The sequence below is a fragment of the Amblyomma mixtum genome, chromosome 3 (assembly GCF_055824585.1).
Source record: "Amblyomma mixtum isolate Tamu chromosome 3, ASM5582458v1, whole genome shotgun sequence".
NCBI lineage: Eukaryota > Metazoa > Arthropoda > Arachnida > Ixodida > Ixodidae > Amblyomma > Amblyomma mixtum.
This window is the reverse complement of record NC_143014.1, coordinates 202,100,517-202,120,056: the sequence shown is the minus strand read 5'-3', so window position 1 is coordinate 202,120,056 and position 19,540 is coordinate 202,100,517. Positions and strand designations below refer to the sequence as shown.

At 51.0% G+C, this 19,540-nt stretch overlaps 2 protein-coding genes across 6 annotated transcripts in view; one reads left to right on the top strand and one right to left on the bottom strand.

The window, feature by feature from the left end:
- Window positions 1-19,540, bottom strand: part of LOC149353314 (protocadherin Fat 3-like) — a 273,844-nt gene that overhangs the window by 109,506 nt on the left and 144,798 nt on the right. For both annotated transcript variants that reach the window (XM_089582466.1, XM_089582467.1), the window contains exons 7-11: window positions 13,919-14,014; window positions 11,658-11,777; window positions 5,063-5,194; window positions 4,108-4,207; window positions 1,921-2,030 (exon numbers count right to left, since the gene is read on the bottom strand). In XM_089582466.1, the coding sequence (XP_089438592.1) occupies window positions 1,921-2,030; window positions 4,108-4,207; window positions 5,063-5,194; window positions 11,658-11,777; window positions 13,919-14,014 (558 nt within the window). The remainder of the gene's footprint in view (window positions 1-1,920; window positions 2,031-4,107; window positions 4,208-5,062; window positions 5,195-11,657; window positions 11,778-13,918; window positions 14,015-19,540) is intronic.
- The window catches only part of LOC149353315 (uncharacterized), a 148,039-nt gene that overhangs the window by 114,233 nt on the left and 14,266 nt on the right, over window positions 1-19,540 (top strand). For all 4 annotated transcript variants that reach the window (XR_016290956.1, XM_089582469.1, XM_089582468.1 and 1 more), the window contains one exon: window positions 14,997-15,064. The gene's annotated coding sequence lies outside the window, so the exon portion shown is untranslated. The remainder of the gene's footprint in view (window positions 1-14,996; window positions 15,065-19,540) is intronic.

The following is a 19,540-nucleotide window of genomic DNA, read 5'->3' as shown; positions in this document are numbered from 1 at the left end:
GGCGTACGATATATATACACGCCATTTTTTGTACCGCGTTTCGCTTGAGCTGCGTATCGAGACGAGTGCGCCATGGGAGCCCGTGTTGAAATGATATGGCCCCACAAGTTCTCACGTAGGGCGCTGCTCGCTTTGCATCAAGTTCAGATGTCCCTCTTTTTTTTTCTGTCTTGCGGCCGTCCTCGCGTCTTTTTGTCTTGTCCTGTTCGCCTGCTATCCCACTCCGTGTATTTGCAGTCCCTCGATGCGTACGAAAGATTGTCAGGAGGAAGTGTCCCACACTGCACGGGCACTCTTGTGTGCAACTGAGAGGCCCAACAAGTCGCCTGTGTAACAGAGGAACTTCAGAAGCGCATGCTATGCGCGGACTAATCGCAGCGTAAATGAAAATTTACGTTTAATACTCTCCTGATGTGTTTTTGTTTGTTCGGTTTTTCTTTTGTACGAAGCTCCAGTGCTCTACCGACAATGAAGCAGGCGCTCGCTAAGAGTAATGGAAGATGAGGACGAATCCAACAGCACCTTTCTTCTGACGGGTCGCTTCTTCCCAGCCAATGTCTTTACACTGTTACCGGAGGCGTCCTCTAGCAAGAAGACTTTCCTGTGCCAGGCCAATCACCACTAGATTGAAGCGTACCAGCCTTACTGCGTGCGACGATCAATGCGAACCCCATAGTCCCAACCGAACGCCGAAGCTGCAGTTTGTCCGAGTACGCGGGTGTGTGTGTACGCGAAAGTACAAACACAGATACATGTATCTCTGGAAACAGATACCACGCAGTCCCGGACTCGAGAAGGCGTTCCCTCGGCGCGAAATACGCCGGAGACCCGGACGTGGCGCATCCCAAGCTCTATGTCTCATCAACGTCCTCACGAAGCGATCAATAACCGGCTTGACACCAGACATAAGATGGGACGGGTCACGCTTCGACTGGCGTCGCGCTTCCCCGTAGGACAGAACGGCGCGTGAGGAGACGCTCTGCCGCTCCGGCGATGTAGTCTTCAACGCCTGGCGAGCCCTTCCACGTACACTTCCCCCCAAATCCCGGCGTTCCTTTTGCGGCCGCGAGGGCGCAACACATGGAATCAAGAAGCGCAACTTGCTGCAGTAAAAGCTAAGCGCAAGTTTGGAAGTTTGATGGATCCCTGACCTTTCTGCTAGACCACAAAAGCCTCTTTCGAGAGGCGTGAGAAAACCTTCGCTATGCGGCTTTGCCTCGGCTTTGGAACGAGGCGAAGCAACAACGCAGAAGCTTGTTGTAGCTGAGGCAAGCTGGCGAGCCTCGAGGGAATTCGGTTATTCGCGAAGCTGTGTTTGCGTTCCTTCGCTGCTCGTTATTGCGAAAGGAGCTCCGGAAATTAAGCTTACTCTCACGAGCAAAAAAAGGATGAAAGTAAAGGAACGTCAGTGAAGAAAGGTGGTCTGGAAGACCCGAGAAAAGCCCTGTGAGGAAATATTTCTCGCAAAACTTGGAACCAACCTAAGGGGGGCCACCAACCACGAATGATGTGGGAAGTTACGCCGTCTTGGCAAATAACTCCGCGTTACGTCTCGTTTAGCGCAGAACTAGGCTGAGTAGTTTTACTAGACGCATGAAGGGCACATTACTGCCTCGCTGCGCGAAATGAATTAAAGCAGGAAGGTTTGTAAAGTTTAACATTGATTTTGGCAAGTAGCGCCCAAGCAATGGATGAAGCGCTTTTCCTCGACACCAGTCCTGTAATGAGGTTTGTTGCTTTGTCTGCTCGTTTACAGCATTCGTATTTTAATTTGCTGACTTTTAGTCATCGCACATGCACTTTGAGTAGCAGCGGTTCACGAAGTCGGCTGAAAAGCAGCAATTATGGACAAACTCGAATGAGAGGGAAAACAGATAATTGTTAAAGAGAAAAAGCCGACAGCAGCGAAGGATCACTCACTTGGACTTGAAGAGTGAATGTAGGCGAAGGCAAGGCTTCAAGGTCGACCTCTCGAACCATGAACAGTTCAGCAGTCTGCTCCTGGAGCTCGAAGATGCCCAGTTCGTTTCCTGTCAAGACAGGGCAGCGAAAAAGGTAAGTCACGCGCAAGAAAAGACACTGAAACCTTTTATTCTACGCAGCAAGCAACCCATCCGCCCGTCGCACTGCTTCCCAGGATGCACCGTCAAGAGCAGCCGAAAGAGACAGGGAAAGGAACGTCTGAATGGGCTGAACATTTGCGGGGGGCCTCCCTAAATGCATGCGGTCCTCTTCATCAAAAACCGCTTGAGGTTGAAAAAAAAAAAAAAGTTGTTAGAAACTGGAAATCTTAAGTCTCAAAAAGACAAAGCCTCCGCATGGTTGCCCAAGCGACCACCGGGAAAGGAGGGCAGCGCAGAAACACAAGAAGGGAGCTTAACGCGAAAGTAACCAGCTCTAGCAGCTGGGCGTGCCGAAATTTCACCTGTGCTCAAGACCAAGTTAGTTTAACATTTATTTGCAAGCTTAAACTTTAATTCGATTCAATCTTACAGCGCCTTCCACATTTCCTGCCTCTGTGGTTTCGTTTCCGTATAAAGGAATCGTTGCAACCCGGTAAGATTAAGGCTAGATGAGATCAAGGATGATATATTCACTCCAAAGTGACTTTTAAAATACTCGTTATATATCCACACAGAATTTGTGGCCGAGTCAGCCGCTTAACCATTGCGGTGAGCTGCTTTAAGAGTATTTTTTCTATTAGTCAGCTCTGACACAACTCGCAAAACGTGAGGGGCCAAAGGGCACCAGAGCTCTATGGGAACGCGCGCAGAGCATGGATAATAGATGTCCTCCACAGATGTCCTCCACGCAGAGCCGAACTGCCGACGAGCGGAGACAAGAAATCGCTTAAGCCTTAAGCTCGCGACGTCTTCGCCCGCAGTTAAACGTAAGGGTCCATTGTCTAGACAGACAAATCAATGCGCTGTGCGCAAGGCGGAGAGCAGAAATAGAAACGAATGTTTGCCCCAGTATATGAAAGGATTGGGAGTGGAGAGTTACGAAAGGCTGACGCAGAGGTAGTGCGGTGTGGTAAGGAGGTGGAGAGGAGGGAGGGAGGGGGAGATTGCGACAGCAGTGCATCCTCCAAGTCGAGGTCACAGTCATTCCTTTGGCGCCGCCACTATAGCTAACAGGCACCAAGAAGACGAGTTAGCGGCTGGCGAAGTGGCGGCGCCGACAATTTCGGCCGCGCGCCTTGGCGAAGGGGTCGAACAGCCGCCGGGACAGTAAGACGGAGGAGCCCCGCCGCTGGCTGTGCAGTGTGAGACAAAGCCTCGAAATGATTGCGTTCCTGGCGGGAATAACGGATCGGGCCTTTGCGACACCACCGCGAGATGGACGTCACCCGCCGCCGGCTAGAGGGCTGCGTGCACGCCTTCGGGGCGAACCGTCACAACAGAACCCCGCCTCTCGGCAACCGCTTTTGCCCTGCGCCCTTCTCTCAACTTTTCGTTTTCTTTCTTTTTTTTTTTTGCCGCGTTGCTCACCTCGCTCCGAGCGCGCACTCGCGAAGATGACGGCGTCCGGAGATGTCGCCCCACAGCTCTCCTCCTTTCCCCCACTTCATTTATTTTCTTCCATCGCCGTCGCGCTCTTATCTCGGAGTCCGCATCAATCTCCAACAAAAGAAACACCCACAGGCTCGCTGGTTGAAACAAAAGGAACACATATAAAAACAAAACTCAGTGGGGAAAGGAGACGGGATTCGCGCACAGTAGACGACGGGGGTGCGGAGATTCGACTCTTCTCGGTCGTGACAGGCGAGGAAATGAAGGCTTCTTGTAATCGTCGGGCCCCGCCGAGGGGAGAAGTAGGTCGCTGGCAGGGCGGGAGCTTGACGGGTAGCTCGCTCGCGACAGAGTTTTTCAGTGGCGGGTTAAATGTAAAGTACACCAGCTCGGAAACGTTCACCCTGCCAACAAACGCGCGCGAAACGTGTTACTTTACCCTTTTTTTTATTGCCTGCATCTTAGTTTTTTTTAGAAAAAAAGGAAGAGTGGTTGGGGGCGGAGGTGGCAGGGACAAGGACTTGAGTTCCAGAACAGAGAAAAATCGCGGTCGCGTGCCGGGCCGCCACGCTGTCCCGAGACGCGTATGGCTTACCGTGGATGATGGAGTAGCGAAGTGGCGCGTTGATGCCCAGGTCCTGGTCGAACGCGTGCACCGGTGCGTCCGTGTTCAGCTTCACTCGGAGTCGGGCGCCCTGCGACCAGCCCGAATGCGTGCCCCGTTTAAAGCGCGAGAGATGCGGCCGCCGCTGCGCATGGACCGGGACCTCGGTCCGCACGCTTCGGGGTTTTTGCGCCACCAGACATTCGGTGCCAAAAGCGACAACCGTGTAGGATTATTTTTGAACAAGTTTGTTTTGTGATGAGGCAAGAGCTGTTAGAGGTGACAAAACAATGGCACCGATAGAACATAGCACGCCGCACGTCATGTGCCATATAGATTAGCGCTCGCTTCGTCGGCACTGTTGGGTCATGGTCCGCAGACATGTTCATTATATTAATGAAAGTGTCCAGAACATAGCACCATGAACCGGATTTCATGGGCTAAAATGGTTGGGCTAGTGTATACACGTCTTGTATTCTCTGTCTGTCCATTGGTTCCATCCGGGCGAGAAACGTATATCGCCAATAACTTCCTTAGCCAATGAGCAGTTGCGTTAAGGAACTAAATGCACCTGCGTTACTTTGCAGATTTAATATATTTCGAGGAACTTAAGTATGTTCCATCGCGATATATGCAACTTTTTAGAAACTGGAGAGTGCTACTTCTGTCACATTCAGTTCTATCGACATGTTCTATTAGAGTCTGCAATTTGCTGTTTGCCAAATAAGGACTATACTTATTCGTTCAATTTTATTTAACGTCAAGCGTGACTGAGCTAACTAGTTAGTTAAATGGTAAGTCTGTCTAGAGAGCCGCCGATTCGGTTTTACTAGCTGAATACGCAAATACCGAACAGTTTGGCCCGCTTCACAGCAATGAAACCTATGTATAAATGCAGGGCTTGCAGCTGATTCCAGCGAATGCATGGCACTGAAAGGTTGCTCACCGTGATTACTGCAGCTTCGGTGACGTTGGCCTTGTAGACTTGGCGCGTGAACACCGGGTTCTGGTCATCGGCATCTTTGACTCGGATCGTGACGCTCGTAACGGACTGGAAACTCTCGGGGGAGCCATGGTCCTGCGTAGGGTTCAGAGTAAAGTGCACACCCTTAACTCTCGTCACGCAGACTGAGCAACAACTCGGATACTTTGCCGCTAATGATAGTTATCGGATATGGCGAACATTGTTTGAAGACAATCTATTGTAAGGTCTCATGAGAAGCTAAACACGAGCGCACTGCTAACTTGTCGCGTGAAGATTTACTTACTACGCTAGCTTGTATCCACTGCTGTGAATACTTCAGCGCTGAATGATTCCTGAGGTAGCAACAGAGAACACTGTCGCTGCTGGCATTAGTAGCCTGTTGCAGTAGTAACAACAGCTTCGCTCGGGTGGAAAAATGTTCAGCAATCAGCAGTTAGGGAGACAAGCCAGATTGGGATAGAGAGTCTCGGCGTTGTATTTTGTACCTCGTACCTATGGAGGAACGGTTAATTTCCTTGTTCAGAGGTATTTCTTTTTTCTCATGTCCGGTAATAGTTCTGGGCAATGAAAACTTGCTAGCGCGCCGAAACGCCCTTCATTACAAGCACTTTCGATAATAGCTCTGACTGATTTTACTATGACAGATACTTTTGAAAAAAAAAAAAAAATTGCTTTTCCGTTAAAATGTAGTATAGAGTGACTGAGTAGTTCAGGAGAATACTCATACACTAAAAAAGACTGAACATGGAAGAGAAGCATACTGCGCCTCATCGCAATAAACCTGCATGGAAATATATCTCTAATCACTTTAATCTAATGAGATCATACCATCATATACCCTAAACAAAAAAAAGATCTAAGAGTTCTCTTTTAGTTAGACCGGAGGTTATGAACTTGAATGAGGGCTTCTGAACGGTACCAGATGACGGCAGTTGGCTCGAAATCCCAGGATGAGTACAATGCGAGTGAAACTAGTCCTCTCTGCGATTAAAAGCAGAGGCAAGAGTGGAAACGAAGACCTAGTAAGGGTCGTGTCGGGAAGAGGCGCCGCGGTTCCATACGAGCTATGTCCAGAGACGCCTATAGACGGAAGAGAAGGCGATGACCGAGTCTGCTGCTGCACGGGCGCGAAGACAGTTCTACACCACAGCGCGGCCGGAACGATTTGGTTTGCCGTCACAGGGCCACTCGAAGACGGTGCCTCAGGAGCCCGAAACACGCGTTAACAAACTCGTTAGCTTTTTCTCGCAGCACCAGCTCGGCGTGGTGGATGGTCATTATCTCCGCCTCGTTCGGAGGAACCGAAGCCGTGATTTATGTCTCGTCGTTTCGCGCAATCCGTGCCAGCGTGGACATCGCCATGCTGCCGTTGCTGCTGCTGCTGCTGGCGGTGGTGGTGCTGCCCACTTAGCGTCCGCCACATACGCCCCGACGCGCTCCGGCGACGAATGGTTTGCCGCGTTGGCTGACAAACGACCCGAGCGCTCGTTGGCCGCCGGACTCAATGGGGCGCGAACAAGGCCGCAGCTCGGAGAGGTGTTCCGCCGTTCCTTGGCGTACGCGGTGTTTGCCGCTGCGGGCGCTTAGGGCGCGAACGACGTGGCCGGAATGTGCGACAGCGCATGGGCGAGCTTTCGACGGGCCCGGAAACAAGGATATTCCGTGGCCGGAGGACCTCGTCACGTCTGGACGCGTAAATATCGCCAAACTCGAGCTTCTCCCTTCCCGCGCACCCCTCTCCGCCAACTCCTTTTTGGGCTCCTAAGCGCACGACCTTCCGCCCCCGTTTTTGCGTTATAGTGACGGCTTTCCTGCGCTCAGGTTTTGCCGTTTAACCCGACATGCGCGCCATTCTGTACAGCTAATCGTTGGTGCTTTGAAGAACACTGGTTTACCTAAAAGGAAGAGCAGCTCGCGCACTTGGAAGACGCCCAGGCAGCCACGTCAGTGACGCGTAAGGTGTCTTGCGAATGCACCTGTTGTGTATAGCGCAATTTAGCCCGAACGCCATAGCCAAGAGGAAGCTAAAGGGCTCTAGAAAGATTCCAACGGAATGTTTTTTGTTGTTATTTTCAGGAACACCAGCTGTTTTCATTTTGCCTGCAGTCTATCTGCGCTATTCATCTCAACTTTAAAGGGGGGGGGGGGGGGGGGGGGATATATCATGATACGTTAACTCCTGACTTTATGAAGCTGAATTATGCGAACCCGCGTAGATAGTTGCCAGGTGCGCGCGCGCGACTAATTGCGTCCGAGCCAGAATCAAAAAGTTGCTGGTAAAGAGCGTATTCAAGCTCCTGAATCTCAATTCCCAAAAGCTTGCCATCGACAATGCGTCTCTTAAGGAAAATGAGAAGCTGTGCTGCATGATGAATACTACCTCTCTAATTAAAAGTGAGGAATGGAACGAGTGAGAGAGCCACGAAACGTGGCCTAGGTTCTTACACGCGAGTAAAAAAAAAAAAAATACTTCGTAAGATCGAGTAAGCCAGCAAACGAATGAAAACGAAAACCACATTCTCTGACATATCGAGGTGGCTAAATAATGCATGCACCTGATCCGGCACGGAAGGGATCTTAATTATAATCCCGGGTTAGGAGCCAGCGCTGAGGGGCGTTATTCCTCTCTCGACCGAGCGCAGCCCGCGATTTTCCTTCACGCGCACTTTTGTTTCGAAAAATAACTACACGAAATAAAAGGCCTTGATGCATGGCGGCATCACCAGAAGGGATTTGAGGATGAGCTGCCTTACTGCTATCGGCACAGCCAGAATTGCTGAATATCGGCGGCACATATCATTGCTAGTATTTAATACATTTGTATTGAGATACACGTCAATCTCCCACCTTAAACGTCGTAGGCGCTTCATCATCGCTACGCGCGGAGATGGCTTCAACGGGGTCCTAATATGGTGATTCGGTTTTGCCTTGTAATCACTGCAGTCGCCATATTCATTATGGAGCCCAAGAAACGCTTAGCTCGACATGCAGCCCATTTGCACTCCCGGTCGTCTTTCCATCCCCAGACCTCCAAGCAAAGTACGTGAGTTCCCGGCGCATCCTTTCATGGTAGCGTGCACGCCACTTTGCACGTTTAGCGCGTTCTTTATCGTCACGTATGCAATGGCAGCGCGAACTGAAGTGTTCATGCCGGGCAGGGAGAAGCTTCGAGAATAAGGTTTTAAGATCACCGCGCTGGGGGTTCCTATCATACCCTTCTATATTCTTTCATTCTCCGTGTTTCCGCTTCTCCCTTGCCTGTCTGTTTCGCGCGGAGTGGGGGCCGAACTGGAAGCGGAGCCGTCTGGCGGCTACAGCCTGGCAACCCACGGGGCTTTGACCCGCCTCCGCTCCCGGTTAAGAGACGGAAGGCGGTCGGCCAAGTTCTTTTCTCGCCGGCGCGGATGGAGCTCACGCGAGCGGCGCGAATGGAAAGCGCGTGATTTCCGTTTCGCGAATGCGCCTTCTTCACAGGACCCATCAATCTGCGCGGCTACACATAAGAGCCGAATCCCAACTTCTTGGAGCCGGCCGAGCACTTTCGCCTCTGCCTGCTCCCTCTGTGCATCGCTTCTTTGTTTGCTCTCTTTCCGGCGCCTGGCCGCGCTTATGGACCAGAGACGACGCCTCGGCTAAATTACGAGAGGGGGGCGAGAGCGCTTCCTAAATCTAAAACAGATGCGACATCGGCGCGCTTGCGACTAAAGTACAATGAAACACACTTCGCGAGGAACTTCTTAGACAAGAGGACTCGCCGAGTGAGCCATCTATCTTCATTGCTCGTGCGCGGTCTCAGAGGAGGCGCCGGGAGCGTGAGCTGCTCCGGCCGTTGAGGCGAGCAAATTTCCTCGCCTTCTGTATTCCCGCCCTGATCCTCGGGCGCTTCTTTTCTCTTCATCCCTTGCTCGTTCTCTTTCCGTGCCCTTAGCGGGAGGGGCGGGCGCCTAAGCCACCGCGCGCGATGCAATTAGCGCTTCATTACAAAGGATGTTAGTGCGTGCTTGCATAGCTGGCGGAGACGAGCGAGGGGCTCATCATTGTCATTCAGTCTTCCCTGCGCTGAAAGACATCTTTAGAGCCGTATCCCCAAGTCATACTCTCGAGAGCAGCGCAAAGGAGGAGAAGGGCGGGCGGAGCTAGAATGGAGGAAGCCGGTCGAAATTGCCCCCGGGGTGCCTCCAGTTGTGGCGGCGGTGGGGAGGCGAGCAAAACGAGGATTTGAGAAAATTAAGCTGCAGCTCGCGCGAGCCGAGAATCCCGAGATCGACTTGCACGAAGCTCGCAGTCGCGCTACATGGAACAAGACTAAAATTTTGAATGTTTTCGATGCGTTCAACGGCAGCCCGGAGAAAGTATACGCAGTCCTTATGTAAAGACAGAAAGGTCGGCGCGATGCGCTCAAAATGCCGCTGCAAAAGGCTTGCAAGGGCGTCGTGCGCGACGCTACGAGTCCCGTGCGGTTGTCTATTGGAAAGCACAGATTTTTGAACAACGCGGGCGCTCGGTGTTTCTGTTTGCAGGGAGGAAGAGGACGTGCGCATGTTTAAAACTGTTACAGGAACTATGTATCACTCAGCCTAACTTTAAATATACTTCGTTTTACCATAGATAGGTTGAACTTGAAAAAAGGGGGTCACCAGCGGAATGTGTGCTTCCGCTGTTATTCCGCCTTTCCAAGCTCAAAAGGCACCAACTAGCCCAAGAGCTAAAGTTCCTGCAGAGAAAGGTTTTGCTGCGCTTTAAGTCTCTCTTGTTCGCCCGAAGAACACTTTCGCATGTTAGCTAATACAGCAAAAAGGGTTTGAAGGCGATCCTCCCGAGTTGCGATAACTTGCAGAAGGAACGCCGACTGAATCTGGGGCGTATGGCGTTTAGGGAAGAAAGTGTAACTCATTCACAACGCGTTCTTCACGGCTATCGCAGCAAGAACTCACTGACGAGGGGCCAAAACATCGACTTTATGTTATCATTACAGATAACATGTAAAATGCATGGGCACACACTCTACCACTCCCTCAAGGACTTATTCCGTGCTTGCATCCTTTGCCGTCGAAGTTGACCTTTAAGTGCAAGAAGGTGTTAATAAATCTCGGTTCGCGCTAACAATAATTTCGGCCGCGTCACAAGCCAGATCGCGATCCTGTAATCTGTTCCGAATCCCGTTTTCTTACCAAGTGTTAAAGTGAAAATAATGCGTAGTGCTCCCCTCCGATCTTATTTTTGCTTTGGTTAACACCGCAGCTACTACATTTAGATTTGAAACGTTTGTATTTGCCCGAAATAAGGAGAGAGGGACATGACACGATAAATCTGTGGGCATGCACCACAGCAATCGCGGACAGGAAAGCAGTGTTACTGGCACTAATTGACAGTGAAAAATAGTTTTCGCAGGTAAGCCTCGCAGTCTCGGGAAAAGCTCGTCGGAGCAGAAAAACGGGAGAAAGGTTATAAATTGGTTATTTTAAAGAAGCTTTCGCAGGATATAAACGCCCTGACAAATGTCGGGCCTTCAGTTCGACGCAAAAAGAAAAAAAAACGTGGTTTCTACATATGGGGAAGAGACACGTGGTTCTTGCGGGGCCGCTCAATGGCTTGCCATGCAACCAGGACAGCGCGCTCTCACAAACTCCGAGCATGCGTTGATGTTGCAGCTGGCCGCGTGGCAACCAGGACACGGGCATCGCGTATATACCCTTGTAAATGTATACGTCAGTAAATACGCGGCCGGCTGCGTGGCTCCATTGTTTGCAAAGTACAATGAGGAACTGTCTAGACTTTGCGCGCGTGACGCTGTCGTAAACGCTGGGGCGTGCTTCGCGTGAGCGCTCTGATATCCTTCTTGCGCAACGTCTTGGCTCCAAAGGTAAGAAAGGAACTAAATTACAAGCCAGCTTTATTGAATAAAACAGATAAGCTTCATGGAAATGTGAATTCTGAAGGTGCTTTTTTTCTCTTCTATTTAGCGCCCGAGTATCGCAGAACTCCTTTTATATGTTTATTTTTAATGCGTTTTTACTCAGTCAAATTATACATTTTTCAGTCTCAGACGTCTCACATTCGGACTAGACCACTTGCAAGCGCTTATGGGGGAGTTGCTTTCTTTCAGCTAAACGTTTCCTGAATTGCTCGTCAGCTTATGTTATTCTTACCACTGCTGCTGCTACTACTACTACTACAACTACTGCTGCTACTGCTACCGTCAGCACTGCTACTAGAGTCAATTCTGCTATACCACAGTTATTAGCATAATTGAGTTTCAATTGCTGCTAATGTATCACTGCAACGCCGCCACTACTAGCAGAATAGCTGCTAACAATAGAACAGTGTCTATCACTGTTTCCCTGCTACTGTCGATAGGAATGCTGCACGACTACAGTTACTGTCAGAACAGCTGTGATAACAGCCATTGCAGCAACGCGCAAGAAATAGAGAAAAGTAAGGATAAAGCCCTCACTGAGGTGTGTCTTCAGGCTATTATTTTATATACAGATTGAATCCCTCGGCTCTTGCACAAAGCCCCCCGGAGTGAACGCTGTCTGAACGTGTCTCTACTTACCCGAGCCTGAATTTCGAGCCGGTACTCTCGAGGTCCATGGTCATAGTCCAGAGGCTTGTTGATGACGATGATGCCTTCCAAGGGGTCAGACAGAGCGAAAGAGTTGTTCTCGTTGCCGCCCTGCAGAGTTGAAGAGAGCGAGTGAGAAAAATGCGCCCTGGAATAGCGCGACGCGCGTCGAGCTGCGTCGAGTTTCTTACAAAATGTAGCATTAACGTCATGCGGCTTAATGCGAAAGGCGGAGCGAGACTGTTCATGACGTTCGCGGGGCTGCGGAGCAATTAACGATAATTCGAGCAACCGCCAACCGTCAGGCGTTGCCCAAGAGTGCAACAACCTTCGGGAACATCATCCTACGCTGTGAAGTTCTACCAGTCGGGCAAGTCGGTGGCACCTCAGATTTAACGGCGCAAGCGTGTGATTCAGCGCTTTCAGATTCCAGCCTTCCAGTGTAATTCCATTTATACCATGATGTAAGCAGGTGCCTACATACAGTAACGACCATTAACCCTAGGCGCACGAGTTTGAGTTTCTTTGAGACCGCTGGGAGAAGTACGCAACCCCAGCGCTCGCGCGGACGGACGACTGTCCACAATTTCCAGCGTTACCATGAAGAGACGTCGTGACTTCACTTTTCGTGTCAGTTTGTCACAGTCATTCCAACTACAAAGGGCCAAGTGAAAACTATCTACGTTTACAGCATGTGTCGGGCCCGAGCACAGTCGGTATCGCGAAGATGCGTTGATGTTTGAGGTGTCTCGTCGTGTCTCCGAATTCGGTTGTGCCATGTGATTTTACCAACTTCTGACTGTGGTCTCAGAACACTTTTAGCTGCTTAAGTCGTCTAAGCACGATGGTAGAGAGTACTCTTCTTATTCGTTGAAATGCGTAGAAGCGTTCCGAATAAGAAGTCAGAAGGTGTACCGCCAGCCAAGCTAGAGCGTCTGCTTAAACCGATGTACCGGTGACATTAGGCACCTCCGTCTGTGCATTTTAAATGCTCTGGAGTGACTCTAATGAAGCCCCAGCGCGCAAGCTGAGCTTCTCGCTTGAAAGTCCGCAGGTACTCGTCTTTATTTTTTCTTTCTCTCTCTCTCTCTGTTTTGCTGTTCACTCCAGAGGAAAAATACATCTATTTGAGGAACACAGGCGACTGCCATGTGAGCGATCAATCGGCGCTTCGTGTACATCTTATTTAGTCAAAGATGGAGTGCTTCCTTGTGCGTGTTGTATTACAATACCCTGGTGGGAGCATAACGTCTTGCCAGCTGCACCTGCATGCATGCCTAAGCTCCGAAGAGCGTGTCCACGCCTCCACTTCCACCTTGATTGTCTTTCCTTCTTTCTGTTCGCGAGCCAGTACCGGAGTTATTAAAAGGGCCGGTTTTTAGAATAGTCGATAACTTTATTTTCCTGTGTTTTGTTTCTCAACAACAAAATTGTTTTCATTCCCACCACGAGGCGCGAGATCGACCTTCTGCCTGTTCCTGTTAACCCGTCTTGTCCAAAAGTATCCAGGAAAGAAAACGGGCAGTTTTGGGTAGCGCAAGGTGGCTTTAGCCCAGATTAACGTGCCTGTCGCTTCACATGTGGCATACTTACGACACTGCCACCCCTCCTCTCCGCCCTAACAATCCAACCCCGCATCTGCTCTTATTTTCATCCATAGTTCTAAATAAAGAGCTTCGACTTGTAACGCATGAACGGACCGTAAGCTCGTGCCTAAAAACACGCAGAAAAATAAAATCGCACCAAGGTACCACCACCAATGCCCAAAGGCATTCTCGGCGTAGTCACCGTGGAGACTCAGTGGTTGTGGTACTCGGCTGCTGACACGAAAGACGCAGGTTCGATTCCGACCGCGGTGGTCACATTTGCAAGGAGGCGCAATGCTAGAGGCCCGTGTACTGTGCCATATGTCAGTGCACGTGAAAGAACCCCAGGTGGTCGAAATTATCCGGAGCACTCCAATACGGCGTCCCTCATGGCCTGAGTAGCATTGGCACTTTAAATTAACCTCATAAACCAAACCAACCAACTATTCTCGGCGTCCTTCACTCTGTATATTCTGTGCCTTTATCCGCTCGTATGACGTTAGAATACGACGAGGCTAACTGCGTGTACTTGTCTTCGAGCGCATCTGAGAAAAACCATCGTCGACACTTTACTGGCATTACACTGACAAGAAGAAAAAAAGTTTGCACCGAGCAATGCAGCCTTAATATAGACGAAAAAGCAAGCGCGCAGAAGGTGCGACTTACCACAATGGCGTAGGTGACGTCAGAGTTGGGTGTGTTCGGCTTGTCTCGGTCGATGGCATGGACGCCTCGGAAGACTGTCAGGCCCACGGGTGTCAACTGCAGAGATAGCGCGAAGGCAAAAAAAAAAAGAACAAAAGAACACAAGAATCAAATTAAGCCTATCAACGGGATACGCGGGCGTAAAGGAAAGGACCGAGAGGCAGTCGGCCGCCTTTCGCAGCCCACACAATCAGACGGTGCGTGCCATGCCGGCCATCGATTGGCCTAAGCCGTTTTCGCAGAACGCGTTCTTTAAAGGCTCCCTGACAGGAGCTCGAAATAGATTCCTGTCGGATTAAGGCTCAGCCTCGCGAGCGACATTGCGATTTAGGAAGAGCTTCCTTTACGGAGCACGTCGCGCGAAGCGCTCGTGAGCAGGTCGGCTACGTTTCACGTCGCAGAATTTATGGCTCTGCAACCCGCACAAGTGGCCTATGCCCTGATGCATACAAATTAAAAGGGATTCGGGTTTCAGAGATACAAGGCTGAGGGGAATGCATTACGCTTACAGCCCAAGCTTAGCTGCGGTTCTTATTTTAAACGGTGCCCAGCCATGCAACAAACAAACAAACAAACACAGAGCTTTTGTTTCGGTGAAAGAAGAGAGTAACGAAACTGCAGCTAGTCAAAGCAACTGTCGGGGGAATGACTTCTCGTTGCGGTTACTGGTAAAGTACAACCAGAATGATTTGGTTATGCTTATATTTTTTATAAAATTTAGTCGCGCGCTTAACATATTTTTATGGCGTAGGTGGTGTTGCTATGCAGACATTTTCATTTTCACTTCTGCCTGAATGAAGCCTTATACGGAGCGTCGCTCTCAGTTACACCCCCCGTGCACCAAGAGGAATCACGAGACGAGCCAATTAACAAGCGCCAACATATCATCTCTAGTAGTGATTTCCCCAGCATTTTTAGCGGGCGCTGGTTACGACTAGTCATTTAACAACAAAGTTGGAAATTTGCGAAACTTTGCAGTAAGCTTTTCTTTGGCACTGTTCAATGTGTTTTTTTTTTTTTTTTTTTGCCCTGCACGCAGGACTCGACGGCCAGGCTGACAAGACAGCGTTGCGTGGAGGACACCAATAACATGTTATTCTAACAAAGGTAATTCCAAGATCTCTCGCTGTTTTCTTTCCATCACGGGGCCGCTGACAGTCGCACAGCGCCTCCCATCCTATGCGGGCTGAATCCGACGTCTTAAATGTGTACGGCCATTGAGTCCAACGTAATTCGCAGAAAATAAAGAAACATGGAGCATGCGCAGACATTATTCGATCTGTGCGCGTCAGGTCACTGCGGTGTGCACGGTGTGGCAAGGACACGATCGTATTCAGTCAGCGCAGAGAGCTACACAGCGCGCGCGCGCGTGTGTCAAGCCGTGTTGAACGCGACTGCTGTGCCGATCGTGGATGTGTAAGCGGCCGCTGGAAAAGCAGCAGTACAAAGAAAGTGCGGAGTGCGTGCGAAGTGCCGAGGCTGAAAGCGCTGAAGTCCTGGCGCGAGGATTTTGTTGTCTGCAGACCCCGAGCCAACAGCGGCGGCCTGGGAAAAAAACCCGAAAAGACGCGTGTTCTATGGCAGGTTGTGTGAAGAACAAAAAAAAAAAGAGAGAGAGAGCGGGACGCGGAAAAGCTCGAAGGGCATACGCTGCGGACACAATGGTTATTGTGCGAGGCTAAGCTTGACGGTAGAATAAGCTGCGATTTTCGCGCGCGCTTTCTGACTGCTGGAAAATCGTGAGAAGCGTTACAATGGGATCTTTTCCTTTTTCTTTTACATGCGTAATGCTTTTAGGAGGTAGGAGAAGGCTTTATTATGGACGTTAAACAGACCACGTTTTCGTAATGGAGAGAAACTTGTACAGGGACGTAAAAGCCTTCATAACCTCATTATGCTTTCTTCCAGCCTTTTCCTACGTGCGTTGGCTGCAGTAAAAGAGGCCGTGTTCCTTCTCTTGTAATCTCCTGCTGTTTACACTATGCAGCGTTTTGCATGCTCTCCCGCGGAACTTTAAGCCAGCGCCGTAAAATAATGCAGCGCACAAAAATGCCAAGCGGTGCACACATTCATAGCTACTCCGCTGCTTCCTTGGCGCCTTCCTGAAGATTAGGCATGCCTCGTAATCCTACCCCGGCACCCGCAACAGCCTATGTAGTATTTCAAACGAAGCTCGTCTGCTCCAATCCGGGTTGTTTTTGGTAGCCCGGTCGTTAGAAGAGCTTAAAGGAGGAAAGCCAACACAAGCAGAGCAGAACAGCGAGAAGGAAGCCGACCCGGGCGAGGAGGAAAGGAGCCCCGAATCCTTTGGTTTGTGTGTTCTCGCATGTCTGATGCGGAACACACGGCTATCCCGTCCCTAATGCTCAGGGCGGCTGGCCCGTGCACGCACGCACAACCGAGCAAGCTTGGGTCAATAGACACGGATGAGGCCGGCAGGGCGCCTGCCAATTACGGGGGCAGAGGACGGCGCTCAGGTGCGAGGGAGGAGCGGTAAGCCTTTGGCTCCGGCACACAGTCCAGCCGCTGATAAGAGCGGGGAGCAAAGATCCACAGGCAGGGGAAAAGCCGAGGAGCGAAAGGAAGAACCCGGATGGGAAAAGGAGGAGGAAGAGCTGCGCTTGAGAGAAATCGGGTCTCTCTGCACGCTGGAATAGGCACAGAAATGGGGGGGAAGGAGAAGCTAGAACAAAGTGCTTATGGACTGGGCGTAGCGTACGGGCATAACCCTTTCCTTTCGTGGCTCGTAGCGCGATGCGGAGCCGGACGCTGCGGCTATAAGCACGTGGTGCTAGCGTCCCAGGCTGGAGATGCGGGGCGAAGATAACGCCGTCGGTGTTCCCATGAAGGTGAGGCGGGGGAGGAGGAGTTAAGGGTCACGTCTCAACGATTCCTCAAGGAGGGCGCCGACGCGAGCCGAGGCTTAGTGAAAGCCGAGCCGCCGAATCTGGCAGGCGGGAGTGGTGGCCGCGAAGGACCGGGGATAGCGGAAGCAGTCCGGGAAAGGAAAAAGCGGGCGCTTGTGTTCGCAGCACTCCAGCTCGGTGCGCGGTCCTGCAGCCTCACGTCGCGCCAAAACGAGCCGGACGAGCAGGACCTGCGCAGCCGGGGCACAGCGCCACGAAGCGTTCCCCTGGGCGTCGTCGTTTCGCCGAGGCGGCGGCGGTAGAGCAATGCTGGCCGGCTCTCGGGGTTTCCGGACCGCTCCTTCCCCGGCGGACGCATTGCCTCGCTATATGGAAAAGCCGCAGCCGCACCACCCTCGCCCACCTTCTGTCCACGGCTGCGGTGAGCGCACGGGGCGAACGCGCGGTACCGTTGTTCTCTGCGCCGATTTTTATGGATGCGCCGTCTGGACCGCTCGCCACACCGCAGAGCTTGCAGCAAGGTTCGCCAGATAACGACGGCCAGGCCAGAGGAAGCGCGGCATCCAGCACGGCCTCTCGCTCGGGAACAGGGGTCACTTGTTCATCCGTTCGTAGAGTTTTTTGCTGTATTATTTTTTGTTCCCTGTCTCTTGTACAATTCCGGTCGGTAGTCGCACTGTTCTTTCTAACAGCAAATTCAGTACCAAAAAGCAAACGGAACTGTTCCGAAGCGCCGGATCTGGACAGGCACATCTGCCCGCTATGAGTAATATAGGTCAGCCAGCAGTTACAACGGGCCCGTCAGGAAGGGGAGTATGGAAGAAACGTGTAACGGCCCGCGCTGGCGGAAAGGATGTTTCATCTACCGACCGTCTGCGTGTTTTGCGGCCTTTCGTCGAGCCAGTGCCCTTTTCGCCTTTAGTGCGTTGTGCGGAACTCCACGCCGGTTTGACTACTGTAATGAAATGGTTGAAAGTAGTACGTATGACGCCCGTCAATATATAGATCTCTCTCTCGCTCTCTCATTGAATACGGCGTACCTTTGCGTGGCTCTCGCAATAGAATAAATCACCAGACGTCCCTCGCAAAGTCTGCTTCACGTATGCGTCGTGCAGTGTTCGCGCGAAAAGATCTCTGAATGTATAAAAGTGAACATGAGGAGAACACCAGCTTCTGATCTCGGTTGGTCCGATTGAGGGTGATTTGCGTTTCTAGTTTTATTTTAAGTTCCATGTTCTGACCGTGGGCCACACATACCTTCATTCCAGTTGCTGCTGTTTCGTGTCCGTCAAATTAATTAACTTTCTTGCGCAGAAAATAAGACGCTGCCCTCAATTTTTTTTTTCGCTTAGAAGCATGTGGCGACGGTCTTAGCCTATTTTCAGCATCCGATCCACCTTGTGCGCGTGCGTACGTACGTGTACGTGCGTGTGCGTGCGTATACGTGCGTGTTTGTGCGTGCGTGCGTGTGCGTGTGTTAAATATATGTAGGCACACATTTTAGCCTCTGCATGTAGTGAGCGCCCAGCAACATGGAAATAGTGCCTACAAAAGGTTCTCGACACGCTATATAAAGAACGAAAATTGGAATGAAAGGACAAGCTCAGATGCTTTGAGGAAAGAGCTACGAGGCTGCCGCAAAAGTGAAGAGCATGAACGGTGATCATGGGAAGTATTGTACCGTTCGGAAATAGCCTAGCTGCCTCTGCAGATACCAACGCGTTTATGTCGCGTTAAAATTAAACGTTATGCATATTTCTCAAAAGATAAACGTACCAAGGACTGCTCCCGCGCAATGTTAATTTCACTAGTATAACCAAACTCGACAGTAGCGCTTCCTTAATCGACGTGCTGGCTTGAACGATGTACTGTATTTTTTTTATTTTTTTATTTTTTTTGCACGTTGGGCTCGCGCTATTTACGGACTGAGGTCTTCTGTTCACGGCTGCTTTTGGAGAAATTTACTTGCGGGTTTCCGATTTTTCCTTAGCGTCGAGTGCTTACCGCTAATAGCTCCTTTCAAAGCAACGTTAACCATAGGTCATGCTATTCCCTTTTCAAATGCTCATTGTGCACCATATTCCATAGCTAGACTTAATCTTTTCTAAAGCAATGCTGTGCTCAGTAGCTGCTCCATTTCCGAGGACGTTCGAAGAGCACCCGCTTATCGAACCGCCAGCACTGTGCGTCTTGCTACTTCGTAATTAGGCTGCTCGGGTGGAGGGAGCCGAAGGCAGCATGCCAATGACAGCCTCGCTCAGTTCAGACCTTCGCTTCGTACGGTCACGATGGCTGTCCCTCTGTTGCAAACGTGAGCACGCCTAGTTACCCCAGTGACAACCGCAACAAAATATCATTCCCGTCGATATGGAACACCCCCATTCAAGAACCATCCCGCTGAGAAAAGGCAGCCCCGCGGACGGATGGAGACCGCCCCAAAGGAGCAGCGTGCGCGAAGATCCGGCGCTCCCGTGTAGCGGAATGCAGCGGAATAGAGCCATAGGGCCGGAAGACCGAGAGAGGAGGAGAAGGAGGAGAGGTGCTCGGCTCGATTATTAAACGAGCCCAGGCCCGCCTTCTCTCGGCAGCCCGGTCTTGCTCTCGCTAGAATGAGCCCAGTGGCAGGGCCTGACGGGCCGTGAAATTGTTATCTACGCCGCAAGACGACGTCGGCCGCGCGCTTCAACTGTCTCGTCCCGGCCCCCGGCTAACGATA